This window comes from Cygnus olor, chromosome 14 (genome assembly GCF_009769625.2).
Source record: "Cygnus olor isolate bCygOlo1 chromosome 14, bCygOlo1.pri.v2, whole genome shotgun sequence".
NCBI lineage: Eukaryota > Metazoa > Chordata > Aves > Anseriformes > Anatidae > Cygnus > Cygnus olor.
In genome coordinates, this window is record NC_049182.1 from 12,648,487 (window position 1) to 12,661,898 (window position 13,412).

The window sequence follows — 13,412 nt, forward strand, 5'->3', positions numbered from 1 at the left end:
GCCCCTTCCCAGAGAGGGTCCTGCTCCCATGGCATGGCCGGGGGGAGCCAGGGTGCCCCCCTGCACCCACACACCCTTGAAGATCCTGCGTGCACCCAGCCCTATGTGCCGCAGGTGATGGGAGGTGTCACCACATCCACCACGGCCCCACACTGGAGTGCTGGGAAGGCTGTGTAAAGCTTGGCAAAATTGGGCTAAGAAAGACTACAATGAGGCCATTGAGGGGATTTAGGTGGATGGGCACTGGGCGGGTGAAAAACTGGGATTCCCACAAGGGATTCTGTGGGTACAACACTGCGTCCCACCGCCGTGACCAGGGGATGGTGATGGGATGGCTGCGGGGATGGGTTAGGGGGGCACAGGGGGCTCCTGCCCGGCACGGACCCTGCTCGTTCACCCACCTGGCTGCTCCTAGCACAACGCTTTTCGCAAGAGTCCTGTGCCGTTAGACCAGCTCTGCTGTTACCCAACCCTGCCCTTATCTGAGATGGTATCTCACCGCCTTCAGCCTTTCTCCGCACCCTGTGGCCAGGCTGATAACTGCTCCATGCCCTGGGGGCTCCCCGTGCTGCACCTCGGGCCTGCCTCTAATCCCCACAGCCCCAGAATTTCCTGCGGGGAGGTTGTGGGGCCCCCCCCCGGGGTGCGAGGGCCGACCCGGCTGAGCCTGTGTGTGCTGCAAGGCGGGGAAATGCAGCTTCTCCTTCTCGCAGACTTGCTTCTGCAAAGCAGAAGCAGAACTCAGCGACGGCCCCGGTGCATCCCCCCCTTCCTCCCCTGTCCCCACCGGGTGCGATGGGGCTGGGGATGGCACAGGGGGCCCCATGGACCTCCCCATGGCGGGGTGCAGAGGCAGGGCACCCAGGGACCCTCAGGGTGCTCAGGGACCCTCCGAACCCACCCCGTGCCCCGTGCCTCTTTGCAGAAGCCCCCTGGCTAAACATAAGCACACGGAGGCTGCAGGAGAGCTGCGGTGGCAGCAAAGGATGCGGTTTCAATCCCGCCTTGCTGCAGGCACAAGTGGTGGTAGAGGCAGTGCTGTGCGGGACCTGACCCATGCTCCTTGGCACCCCGCAGCACCTCCCAGCCCCGTGCAGCCTGCCCCAGCCCTGTGGAGGCAGGACACACACAGCGCCAGGGCTGGGCTGGTCCTCGGGGCGTTCCTACCTGCCCACCTCCCACTGTGCAGCTTTTAGGGACTCCACTTGATCGCTTTGGCGTCTGCCAACCTGCTGATGGGATCTATATTTAGAGGCTGGCCTCCCGGCTTTGACAACAACAGGAAGGTCTCACCCACTCCTGGGGGGAGGCAGATGGGCAGGAGCAGAGAACAGCTCTGGGTTTGGGGAAAACAGCTCTGGGTTGGGGACTGGGCTTGGCGAACGCGCAGGCAAGGGCTGGAGGAAGTGAAGATCAAAGTGAATTTGGGATCCTTCCAGCACGTTGGCCTGCTCCTTCCCCCCTCTCGGAAGCACCCCACCATAACACTGTGCCCTAAGGTCCGTGTGTCCAGCTGCCCAGCCATCCCTCCTTCCTTCCTCCTTCCCTACATCCCTACATCTCTAAATCCCTCCATCCCTCTCTCCATCCCTCCCTCTGTCCCTCCATCCCTGCACCCAGGGAGCAGCAGACGGTGGGGGGCTCAGGACAATTGCCCCATGGGGGAGCTGGAAGCACGGTGCCGAGCGGCCCCTGGGGGTTTGCAGGGCAGGGCAGAGGGGCAGGGAGGGCGAGGAGCAGGACAGGGGGCTGGAGGCAGTGCTCTCATAGACCTGCTGCAGGGGGGACACAGGACACACTTATCCAAGGCAGGCTGCTCGGGGGGCCCCATTGCTCCCAGCATGGGTGGTGGGGATGGGACCCCCCTGCCAGCTCAGGAGATGTCACCTGCAAAGCGTGAGAGCCTGGGGACAGGGTGACACCCTCCCCTAGCCTGGTGACATTTGGGACACTGGATGCTTTGGTGCACGGGGGCAGCATGGGCCCCGCGCCACCCCCCCATCCATGGGGCCGGCTGACACTGCTCGCTGCTGAACTAATCTCTCCCCCAGCAGCAGCTTCCCGTTTCCTTTCCAATCCCTGCACCGGGGCCAGGCAGGAAGAGCCTGCCAGATGTGCTCTCCTGGGGGGCCGCAGCCCCCGCCGCCTGTGCCCCCATAATCCCAGCAAGGGCACCCAGGGGGACTCTGGTCCCCCCATGCCCCCCTCACACCCTGCCTGCCCCCTCCCTCACTCAAGGGATGCTGGCATGTGGCCCCTTGCTGGGGAAACAATCAGCGAGGTGTCTTTTGGGGTGAAAATGGGGGTCCAGCACCCCACAAGGTTGGGAATGTCCCCCTCCCCAGCCCCACAAGTATCACAAGACCCCCCAAGTGTGGTGATGCTGGGAGCTCGGTCACAGCCCAGCGCTGGCTGCAGGTCCCTGTCCCTGCCAACCCTCCTGTCCTCCCCATGCATCCGGTGCCACTGTCACCCCGGCTGTTTGGGGCAGCATTCTGCGCTGGGTACCTGGGACTCCCCCCCAGCCTCCTGGAGCTCAGGCAGCAGCTCCTCACCCCTACTGAAGGGTGGCTGAAAATCACAGAAAATTCACCTAAAATGTCCCCGGCAGCAGAAGCTGCAGCCTGGTTATGGAAGAGAAACACCTGGGGAGCAAGGAGAGGCTGCGACCATGCGGGGTGGTCTTCATCTCAGCGCCTTGTGGGGTCTGGGTGCCCATCAGGGCAGCACCCAGGGGAGTTTCTCCCACAGGGGACATAGGTGATGCTGTGGGGTGGCTAAAGGGGGGCAGCGAGCATCTGTGCCCGGGATGCTGGGGTGGGCAGCCAGGTGCAATGGGGAGAAGCACAAAAAGGGCAGCACAAGGCACAGCAAGCACAGGGCAGCAGCACTCAGAGGGAGGCTGGGGGATCAGAGGGACCCCAAACCCCCAGGGGATGGTGGCTCTGCAGGCCCTGGGGGTTATCCTCATGGGGGCCGCCATGTCCTGGTCCATGTCCCCTACCCTTAACCTTGCTGGGACGGGTCTCAGGCCCAGCCCTGTTGGCAGTGACATCCCTGTTTGCATCGGAACAGAGCAGGCTTGAACCTCTCTGAGGCAGGAATCCTGCAGCAAACGGGTGGGTGGAAAAATCCAGCACTCGTCAGCTTGTTCCCCGGCCGCCGTCTGTCCAGACAAACTTCCCGCTGTCCGGCGGAAGCCGTCCTGTGCCCACGCACACCCACCCGCGGGCGTGCAGATGTGCAGAGCCCAGCATTGCTCCCTCCAGATGTGCAGAGCCCAGCATCCCCCTCTCTGTCCCCTCCCAGCCCCTGCACCCACTGAGTGGGCACCCTGGGGTGCTGGCACCCTGCGCAGCCCGGGGGTGCTCGGTGCCCCCATGCCGTCCCGAAGCTCGGTGGCTGTGCACACACCAACCCTTTTATTGTTGTGCCAGAAACCACAGAAGCAGCAAACACTAGAGGCAGCCTGTGGCAGTGAATCCGTCACCCAGGAGGGGACCTGGGGGGCTCCTGGAGATGGGGTTCACACAGAGCCTGGGGGGACGTGGAGCGGGGCTGGCAGGGCAGGACCTCAGGACAGAGAGGGACGGTCCCAGTCCTGTGCTGCTGCAAAGCCTGGGCAGGTCCCACACAGACCCTCTGCTTCTAGGGCTGTGAGGAGCACACCCCAAAGGTCTCAGAGCAGCAAGACCAAGCTCCTTCCCACCCCAGGAAGTCTCCTTCCCCCTTTTTTTGCCTCCCTGGGGTACCCACTCCTGCATCCCGCTCTGCCACCTGCGTGGGGACATCTCCACAGGCACCAAGTGCGTGGGCACCGGAATGGTCCTCCCCCCTTCCCTGCCCCCATGCTGCAGGCTCCCACAGGAGGACTGACGGAGGATTTGGGGGGCACCAGGTGCCACGTTCCCCCTGCCCCGTCAGGCCTCGTGGTCGCTGGTGCTCAGGTGGTCCTCGGTCAGCCCAGTCTCATCGATGTGCTCCAACGAGTCGGCGTGCTGCAGCGAGAGCTCGGCCAGGCTGAGGCTGGGCAGCGTGCTCTGCTCCGGGTACACCCAGGGCTTGTACCCAGGGTCGTGCCTGCGCTTCCACTCAGGGTACTTCAGCCCTGCCTTGTAGATCTTCTTCATTGCCTACGGGAAGAGCCGGTCCAGCCCGTCATGGCCACCCCATGCTGCACCACCGCTTGCTTCTCCAGGGGGCTGGGCTGCGTTTGGGACACCAGCCCCTTGGCTCCCCCAGCCCCACGGCTGCTTTGGAGCCCCACCACCAGCCCCACACCCTGCTTACCTTGGGTGCCACGAACTGTGAGACGCGGTTCACCACCCACTTTGGCAGCGATCCTGCAAGACCCAAAGCCTCATCACAGAGCTGATCCAGAGATGCCAAAAGCCTCCAAAATCCCTGCTGGGTGCATTGGCCAAAGTGCAGCGCCCGGTGCTGGACCAAGACCCCCAGGTCTGATGGCTACTGCCCCATGCCGTGCCCTGGAGGGTTCCCCATCTTCCCTTCGCTGTCCCCACTTCCCCTTGGGTCTCAGGATGGTGGAGATCCATGGTGGGCCCACAAGAACCTCATGAAGTGCAACTAGGCCAAGTGCAAGGGTGACTGTAAGTGTGAGTGCAGGCTGAGCAAGGGGTGGATTGAGAGCAGCCCTGTGGAGAAGGACTTGGGGGTGCTGGTGGATGAAAAATCCATGAGGCCATGAGGATGCTCAGAGGGCTGGAGCTGTGAAGCAAGGCTGGGAGAGCCGGGGCTGTTCAGCCTGGAGAAGAGGTTTGGAGAGACCGCACAGCAGCCTTCCAGTACCTAAAGGGGCTTATAAGAAAGATGGGATCCTTTGTACAAGGGCCTGTAGTGATAGGACAAGGGGAAATGGTTTTAAACTGGAGGAAAGTAGATTTTGATTCATTTTAAGGAGGAAATTCTTCCCTCTGAGGGAGGTGAGGCCCTGGCCCAGGCTGCCCAGGGGAGCTGTGGGTGCCCCATCCCTGCAGTGTCCAAGGCCAGGCTGGATGGGGCTGGGGGCAGCCTGGGCTGGTGGGAGGTGTCCGTGCCATGGCAGGGGTGGCACTGGGTGGGCTTTAAGGTCCCTTCCAGCCCAAACCACTCTGCAGTGCCATGGCTCTCAGATCTGAAGACCCATCCCTGTGGGAGCACACCGCAGCGTCCCCTCCTGGCTCTCACCTCGTGGGTCCACCTGGGTGAGATAATAGAGGACGCAGGCGCCGGTGCCATTGGCCTTGATCAGGTAACCGGTCTGCAGGGAGACGGCCCTGACAAAATCCTTCCGGGGAGGGAATTTCTGCAAAAAGACCCCGTGAGCCTCAGAGCCTGCCCAAGCAACTGCCCAGGGCTGCCCCGGGGCCGCGGGCACCCACCGGGTGCTTGACGCTGTAGTTGAGGATGATGTAGTCATCGCCCAGGGGCAGCCAGGAGCGCAGGGTGACAAAATCCCGGTTCTTCAGGGGGCTGGGGCACTTCCCTGTGGAGACACCCGGTTACAGCCCGGCCAGGGGCACCCTGGGGTGCAGGGGGGGGCTGGGGGCTGCTCACAGGAGTAGTATCCCACGTCGGCGTTCGCGGTCAGGCGCCCGATGTCGTAGGTCTCGATGACGTGCGAGTCCCACTTCTTGCGGTAGCCGGTGTCGTGCAGCACGTCGTAGAGCGTCTCGGCAGGGACGTCCTTGCAGGAGATGCGGGTCTGTGGGGAGACGGGCCGTCACGTCCCCATTGGGCCCCCCTGGGGTCCCCCTCGGGTCCCCGGGACCGTGCCCACCCCCAGGGATGGGGACTTGTGGCTGCTCCTCTTGGCTGGTCCGGCTGCAACCGGAGCCGCCCGCAGGCACAGGCGCGTGCATTATTGATGGCCCCATCCCTGCTCCTCCCGGCGCCAGAGGAAGATGTCATCTGCTCCTCGTTAGAGGCTTTGCATCTTTGATGAGGTGCGCGGCAGCACCGTGTAATGGGAGACGGCCCTTTGAACGCGGGTGGCAGGTCCCATCAATCTCGGGCCAGCTTTCCCCGGGGTGAGGTGTCTGCCCCGCGGGGCTGGAGCTGTGCCGTACCTGTGGGGCACCATGGGGTGGGAGCACCCAGCCCATCCTCACCTGGACCTGCTGCTGCAGGAGGGGCCCACGCATCCTCCTGAAAGCACTGGGTGCCCCAGCGGGAGCACTGCACCCCCAAAATCCCCCCTTAGAGCGTACTGCCCATCTTCCTCCAGCCCAACCAAAATCTGCACCAAGGAGCTGTTGGCAGTGCCCCCGTCTGGGTGACGGCATGACGATGCTCAGACCCCTGAACCCTCCTGGGACCCTTGCTCTATGGGGCTCAGCAGTGGAAAGGGCAGATATAACGCTGCATCCTCTGCTGGGCTGCGCTTGTTTGAATAGGGCTGGACTTTGCCAGGACCCTGCCAGCCTGTCCTGACCACGGTGCCGCAGTCCCTGCTGCTGTCCCCATGTCACTTCTTGTCCTTCGGGCGCCTGCACACGGCTGTGCTCCACCTTCTTCATGGGGATGGAGGCAGCCTGCAGTGCCCTGCAGCCTCCTTCTTGCCCTTCTGGAGGACGGATGTGATGTTGTGATGTTTGCCTCTTCCCGGTTATCAGGGACCTCCTGCAGTCTGTGTGACTACAGCCAGACCCCTTAGCACCCTTGGGTGCATCCTACATGGTCCTGTGGACTTGTGTATGCCCAGCTGGCTTGTGTGCTGCTTGGTCCTGGCCTGGGAGCTTGCCCTGGCTCACCACCCATCCCATGTCAGAGCTGCATGTATTGCAGCTCTGTGCAGAGCTGCATCTCTGCCTCTCCTCCTCCTCCTCCTCTTCCTCATCACCTTGACCATGATGGGCCTCCATCCACAGCAGCACTGCAATCACCATGTGCCTGCATGCCCAGCTCCTCATGGAATCACAGAATGCTTGGGGTTGGAAGGGACCTTAAAGATCACCTGGTTCCAACCGCTTGCCGCAGGCAGGGATGCCACCCGCTAGACCAGGTTGCCCAGGGCCTTGAGCACCCCTAGGGATGGGGCATCCACAACCTCCTCCTGGTGTCGTGCTGGGCTGCGGCCGCTCTGCGATCAGGAGAGCAGTGCAAGAGCCTCCTCCAGCATCCTCTGCCCCAGGTGCCTCCTCACCACCTCCCCGTGCCTCCCAGCTCTCCAGGTCATGGTCACCCTTCCCTGGTGCTCCCAGTTGGAAGCCCTCCTTGCCAGGTCAGCCTCTTGGTCAGGTGCTCCAGCCCCACTTTCTATGGCAGACCCCATTCCTGTCTGATCCTCGGTGAGGATCCTGTGGCAGAAAAGCCATGACAGTGCCCCGGAGTCGAGCGCTGCCCTGCAGGATGCTCCTGTGCTGGTGTAACCCCTCCACCAGTGGGACTGAGGAAGTGATGGGGCTCCCTCGCCCCACAGCCACTCTTGATATGCTCAGGGTCACCCAGCACCGTCACTGGTGCCATGTGTGTGAGCAGCACGGTGTGACAGCCCCAGCGACAGCATCCCAGATCCATTCCCTGGCAGGCAGCAAAGTCCCCGGCGCAGCACGTGGGGCATCCGAAACCCTCAGGGATGCTCGGCTGGTGTGGGACACGAGGCGATGCACCCCAGGATGGCACGGCAGGGGGAGAGGCACCCACCTGCCCATCTCATGCCCCAGGGGCTCCCAACAAGGCCATCTCCACAAGGTCGTTCCCACCTGTGTCTGGAGCAAGGGCAGCGGCAAGGTGAGCACACATGGGTGTGCCCCGGGCATGTTTCCATGCTGCAGCAGCGTCCTGGTCCAGATGCTGGGAGCATGGGGCAGGCAGAGAGCCCATGGAGCATCTCGCCAGCTGCAGAAGTGCTTTTGGGTCCAAACCCTCCAAGCCGTGCTGTTTGGGGCGGGCTGCAGCAGGGCACTGGTGTGACAGGGGGGTGCGCAGGGGAGGGCTCACCTTGATTTTCTGCACGGTGCAGCTTTCCTCCTGGCCACGGCTCCAGACGGTGACGCCAGCCTTGTTGTAGCGGCAGTGCCAGCCCTCCAGGCTCTCGCACTGCTCCCTGAACGAGCTGAAGTCGGAGTCGTCTGGGATATAAACCATCTCCCCCGCTCTGGACATGGGGGCTGAGCTGAGGGAGGCTCCTTCTGCCTCACCGCCCGGGGAGCCAGCTCCTGCGCGCAGCTCACGCGGCCATCCTTATCCTCACGGCCCCAAGGATGCACAGAGCCCTGCGGCCGCACGGCACGGCGGGGAGGAAGGCTCCTGCCCTGCGGGTGCTACGGCAGCTGCCGGCAGCTCGGATGTCTTCCCCGGGCTCGCCGGGATCACGTTTCTCTCCGGCTGCCCACCGGCTCCTCTATTATTCAGCAGGTAGCAGCGCACGGGTGGCTCGGTTTTCAGGGCAGAGCTGCCCCTGGCCCTCTGTGTCCCCATCCCTGCCGTCCCTGCTGTCCCCTGGCAATCTCTGAGCCTGACTTTGCAGCAGCAGCTCACTTGCAGGAGCACGGAGGAGGAGATGCAGCACCTAGCCGTGCCCTCCGTGGCACCCAGCAGGGGGACAGCCCCATCCCTTGGGCTGCTGGCCTCGTGCCTGCCGTGGCCCAGGACACAGCTCGCCCCGGTTGTCACCCTCTTGTCTGCCACCTTGTCCCCGGTGCTTTTTGCTGGGACCCTGCCCATGCCCTGGGTGGAACCTGGCGTTACCTGTCCCACCTTGGCGATGTCCATGCGCTCCCCGTCGGTCTCACTTCTGAGCTTCTTGGTGTCCACCTGGGCTGAGGCTCTGCCTGTGCTGCACACCCGTTCCTCCCAGTGCAGCCTCGCCTGCAGGGCTGTGCCACGGGTGACGTGGGTCCCTGGCCAACCCACAGGGGGGATGCTGAACATGGCCCCAGCCCTCATCCTGCAGTGCTCAGCTCAAGCCCAGCCACCAAGCAGGCATCGAGGCACCCTCACTTAGTCAAACCCCCCTGGAAGGAGCTCCCCAACTGCTCAGACGAACAACCAAAGTCACCAAAACCACCCCCAGGTCCGTGAGGCCCCACTGCGCGGTGCCCCAGCTCGGCCCCTTCCCCTCAGCAGTAAGATCCCCTTCTCCCAGCACGTCTGCGGTGACGCCAGGGGGTGTCAGCACACCAGAGGGAGGGGATGCCTTCAGTGGGGACCTGAGGGCTTCAGTGTGACCACGGGAACCTCGTGAGGCTCAGCAGGGCCAAGTGCAAGGTGCTGCACCTGGGTTGGGGCTACCCCAAGCGTGAGCGCGGGCTGGGCAGGGAATGGGCTGAGAGTGGCCCCCAGCAACCTGGGGGTGCTGGTGGATGAGAAGTGCAACACGAGCCAGCAACGTGTGTGTGCAGCTCGGAAAGCCAACCGCATCCTGGGCTGCACCCGAAGCAGCGGGGCCAGTGGGTGAAGGACTGTCCCTGCTGCCCCCGCAGCGCTGCCCTCGGCCCGGGGCGGGTGCAAGGACACGGGGCTGCTGGAGTGGGGCCACGGGGGTGCGAAGCGGGTTGTAAGGAGCTGGGGAGGGACTTTACCAGGACATGCAGTGGTAGGATGAGGGGGGTGGTTTTAAATTAAAAAAGGTGAGATTTAGACGAGGTATTGGAAGAAACCCTTTACCATGAGGGTGGTGAGGCCCTGCACAGGCTGCCCGAGGAGCTGTGCCTGCAGGCAGCTCGGCCCCGTAGGAGCGGCCCCACGGGGGGGTGCCGGGGCCGTCCTGGGGCTGGATGTGCGCGGAGCGGCTGAGCCGCGGGGAGCGATCGGGGCTGCCCCCGGCAGGGGCTGGGCTCGGGGCTGAGCCGGGCGCGTTCCCGGCACCCGGCCCTGCAGTCCGTGGGTCGCCCACTGGGTGTCACGCGTGCTCCACCGGTGAGAGCGACAGGGAGAGGCCGGGGGAGGGCCCGGAGGTGGGGACGAGCCGCGGCCGGAGGGAGCCGCCTGCGTTTTGCCGTGAGGCAGGGGGTGGGATGGAGCACCAAAGGCCTTCCTCCTCCTCCTCCTCCTCGCTCTGCCCTGCGTCCTCCCCGCTCCTGGCAGGGCCTGAAGCCACCCACGGTCGCCTCCTTGGCCACCCCGAGCCCTGCCAGGTAGGGGGGCAGGGCAGGGACAGCTCTGGGTGTCACCGTGCACCTGGATGCTGCCGGTGGGCATCTCCTCCGTGCCCTAATGCGGGGCTTCTGCTGCCGCTTTGGGGGCTTTCAGCGGTAGGAAAATGTTTTGGGGGTGGGAGGGGACGTGCTGCCCCCCATGAGGCTCAGCACACCCAGGGTATCAAGCCCTGTCGGGTCACTTCCCTGTCCCCAGGGGCTGGCATGGAGAAACCCAGTGGAGGGACAATGGGACAGCGGTGGGACAGCCCTGCTGGAGCACTGTCCTCTGCCTGGGGTGCAGGTGGCTCACACAGGCTGCTGGGGGAAGGCTCAGGCACCTCTGCCCCCAAATCTCCCTGCCCTCCTCCCCTCGTGGTGTCAGGTCCCCTTCACCTGTGTCCCCAGCTGGTGACAGAGCCAGGGCAGCACCCACAGTGGCGGGTCCACCTCGTGCTGGCACGGGCAGGGCTGCAGGTCCCAGCAGAGAAGGGTCACAGGGTGATGTGGCACCAAGCCTCCCGAAGTAGCTGTGCACCTCTGTGCCACCCCTCAGCATCCTACAGCTGACGCAGGGCCAGGGCAGGTCCCTCCCCAGGCAGCTCCTCCAGCACACACGGCTGTGCAGGTGGCCTGCGAGGTGTCCCCGTCCCTGGCTGTCCCCCTGTACCCAAATCCCTGCTCTGCTCAGCTCCACCACGGCTTTCCCAGCCCCGCGGCTGCTGTGCTGAGCTGTGTTTGCACCACACCCTGGCTGGGCGTCAGGGTGATTTAAGAGGCGTATGAAAAACATCGTTATTTTTCCCCCTTTCAGCTGCAAGTCAATGCTTGGGGAGAGGTGGTTAATTATCTCCGTCACCCTCCTAAATCTCTTCACGAGAGGATTTGGCTGCAAATCTCCACATCATTTTGAAGTTATTGGCCAGCGTGGTGCCCAGCGGCACCAGGACCAGGGAGGATGCCGGGACATGAGACAACCAGGGCCACCCCAGGGCGATGTCTCCATCCCACGTCTCCAGCTCCCACGGCCACCCGCTCACCCCCATCCCCTAAGCCTCACTTTCCCATGCAAAGCCAGCACAGCGCCAAGATACGCTGGAACAAGGTGCCACCTTCCCGATAATGCCATTTATTAGACTAGGTGACACACAGGCTTTAGGGGATAGCAGGAGAATCCTCTCGGCTCAGCCGCAGAAAGGATTTCCACAGTCCTCCCGGCGGCTTGTCAGCGCGTCCCCGAGGAGTTATTACCTCCGACTGCTGGGAGCTGGATGCGTCTCTGCCCCCTGTTTGCTGCTTTGCAAAGATTACGCCGCCTTTGAATAAGCTCCGTGCAGCGCGGCTGCCGACGCATCAGACAGGGGCTAATCAGAAAATGAGCAGGGGAAGGAAACTTGGTGGCAGGAACTTATCTGCGGCGCGGGCGCGCTGTGCCAGCTGCTGCTGCTCCCGCACCCAACCCCGTCCGCCAGCAAAATGAGGAGAAATTTCCCCGAGATTTCAGCGCTGAAGGCTGCTGCGAATGTGCGGTATGGGGAGTTGTGCAAGCACACCTGAGTGCACAACAAGCAAACACACAGGTTGTGCATGTGTGCGCCCATGCTTGGTGCAAACATATCTGTGCACGAGTGCAGGCACGGGTGTGCCTGTGCTCATGCATGTGTATGCACATGCAGACGTGTGTATATAGATACACACGTGCATGTGCACCTCTGTGTGCACACAATTGCTTGTGCACACACAGTTGCATGCATGCACCTGCACGTGCATGCACTTCTACACACATGCTCCTGCCCATGTGAGCGTGCATGCAGATGCGCACACGTGGCCACCTACGGGTACCGTGGCTCCTCTCCCATCGCTGGCAGTGCCGTGACCGAGCCCACCGCTGCCCTGCCGCTCAGGGACGGCGTTGTGTCCCACTGCTGCACTGCGGTGACATCTGTCCCCACCCCGCAGTGCCACCATGGGCAGCCCAAGCAGCACAGGACACCCCTGGGTGTCCCCCCCTCCTGTCCTGTGCCCTGGGGAAGGGAGCAGGGCCGGGACAGTGAAGGTGATTAAAATGTGCCATTTGCTTTATTTAAGCACAGCCGTCGGTGGGGAGAGTTACAAGGCACTGAGCTAGAAAATAGCATTTACAAACCCGCCTCCTGACACCCGCAGCCCTGACCCTTGCAGACTTCATTAACACCATGGCCCTGCCACCTTGGTGGCACTGAGGGCAGGGGACAGGGGCGCTGCTGGGAGCCCCGAGGCCGCTGCGTTTTGGGGACGGACAGTCCAGCCGCAGCATCGGTTGCTCCGATTCCCTTTTCTGACCCCTTGGGGTGACACTGGCTCCGTCCCCACTTGAGGCTCATGCCCACATGTGGCTGATGCAGGCAGGTGCTGAGCATCCACGCCTACAGAAAAACAATAGCATTTGGTAGACGGGGGGAGCTGGGGAGAGAAATGTTCTCCCGAATGGACTGAAATGACGCTGTGATCAGGAACAGATGCTGGAGACGGGTGGAGGCAGGTGCATGGTGCGGCACGGGGCCAGCTCCAGCAGCTCCCGCTGCATGGGTGGGGAACTGGGGAGTGCCCACTTGCCCCATGGAGAGCCCTGGGGACACACAAAAGGCTCCCTCCTGCCTTTTGCCCCTGCCTGGGCTGGAAGACAGTGCTCGTGGTCCTTTTTAACCCTTTGCGTGGCCTCACCGCCTGCGCCGCGTGACGCCTGAGCCCCCGTCACCCGCGGGGGATCCGGCGGGCGGCAATCGGCAGGCGCGCACTGCGGAGCGGCGCTTTTCTTCTCTAATCTTCTTATTTCATTTTAGCATTTACAATACAGCCAGCCGGTAATCCTGACATCAAACACGCCACGTGGCACTTTCAAGCTGCACCAGCGGCAGGCTGCACGAGCGCTGGCAGGAGCTGGCAGCTCCGACGGCTGGAGATAACAGGCAGGAGGAAGGCGAGGGAAGCGGCTCCCATCCTACAGAGCCTTTCCCTTGGGGCCACCCACAAGGTGCCTTCCTGGGGCTGTGGGAGCTATCCTTTGGGGTGCCCTGGGTGGTGGGATGTGGGGATTGGAAGCCTCTGGAGCCAACCTGCAGCTGGACCTCGGGCACAGCAGGGATGGGGATGTGATGTGGGTGCAGGGATGGGGACGTGGTGTGGGTGCAGGGATGGGGACGTGCAGTTTGGGTGCAGGGATGGGGACACAGCGCAGGTGCAGAGACAGGGTCCTGGTGTGGATGCAGGGATGCTTCCCGTCTCCATTGGGAAGGAACATGGGGACAGCTTTGGGTGGGAGGCAGTGCTTGGTGTTACCCGACAACACCACCA

At 63.2% G+C, this 13,412-nt stretch overlaps 1 protein-coding gene across 3 annotated transcripts; it reads right to left on the minus strand.

The window, feature by feature from the left end:
- Positions 1-3,302: 3,302 nt before the first annotated feature.
- On the minus strand, positions 3,303-9,675 carry LOC121077906 (START domain-containing protein 10-like). 3 transcript variants are annotated; one of them, XM_040573554.1, is made up of 7 exons: positions 8,692-9,675; positions 7,942-8,098; positions 5,557-5,704; positions 5,382-5,485; positions 5,188-5,305; positions 4,291-4,343; positions 3,303-4,133 (listed from the first exon to the last, which is right to left on the minus strand). In XM_040573554.1, the coding sequence occupies exons 2-7, from the start codon at positions 8,086-8,088 to the stop codon at positions 3,921-3,923; spliced, it is 783 nt and encodes a 260-aa protein (XP_040429488.1). In that variant the 5' UTR covers positions 8,089-8,098; positions 8,692-9,675; the 3' UTR covers positions 3,303-3,920. The 3 variants fall into 3 exon arrangements, with proteins under 3 accessions (XP_040429488.1, XP_040429486.1, XP_040429487.1); XM_040573552.1 differs by lacking the exon at positions 7,942-8,098 and having other exon boundaries at positions 8,692-9,670; XM_040573553.1 differs by lacking the exon at positions 8,692-9,675 and having other exon boundaries at positions 7,942-8,106.
- Between the last annotated feature and the right edge of the window lie 3,737 nt (positions 9,676-13,412).

Bases quoted from the DNA above. Each gene is read 5' to 3' on its own strand.
- LOC121077906 (XM_040573552.1), bottom strand. From the start codon at position 8,889: ATGAGGGCTGGGGCCATGTTCAGCATCCCCCCTGTGGGTTGGCCAGGG. The intron at 5,486-5,556 runs GTGAGCAGCCCC...GTGTCTCCACAG, and splicing joins CGACGTGGGATACTACTCCT to GGAAGTGCCCCAGCCCCCTG. The intron at 5,306-5,381 runs GTGGGTGCCCGC...GTCTTTTTGCAG, and splicing joins ACTACAGCGTCAAGCACCCG to AAATTCCCTCCCCGGAAGGA.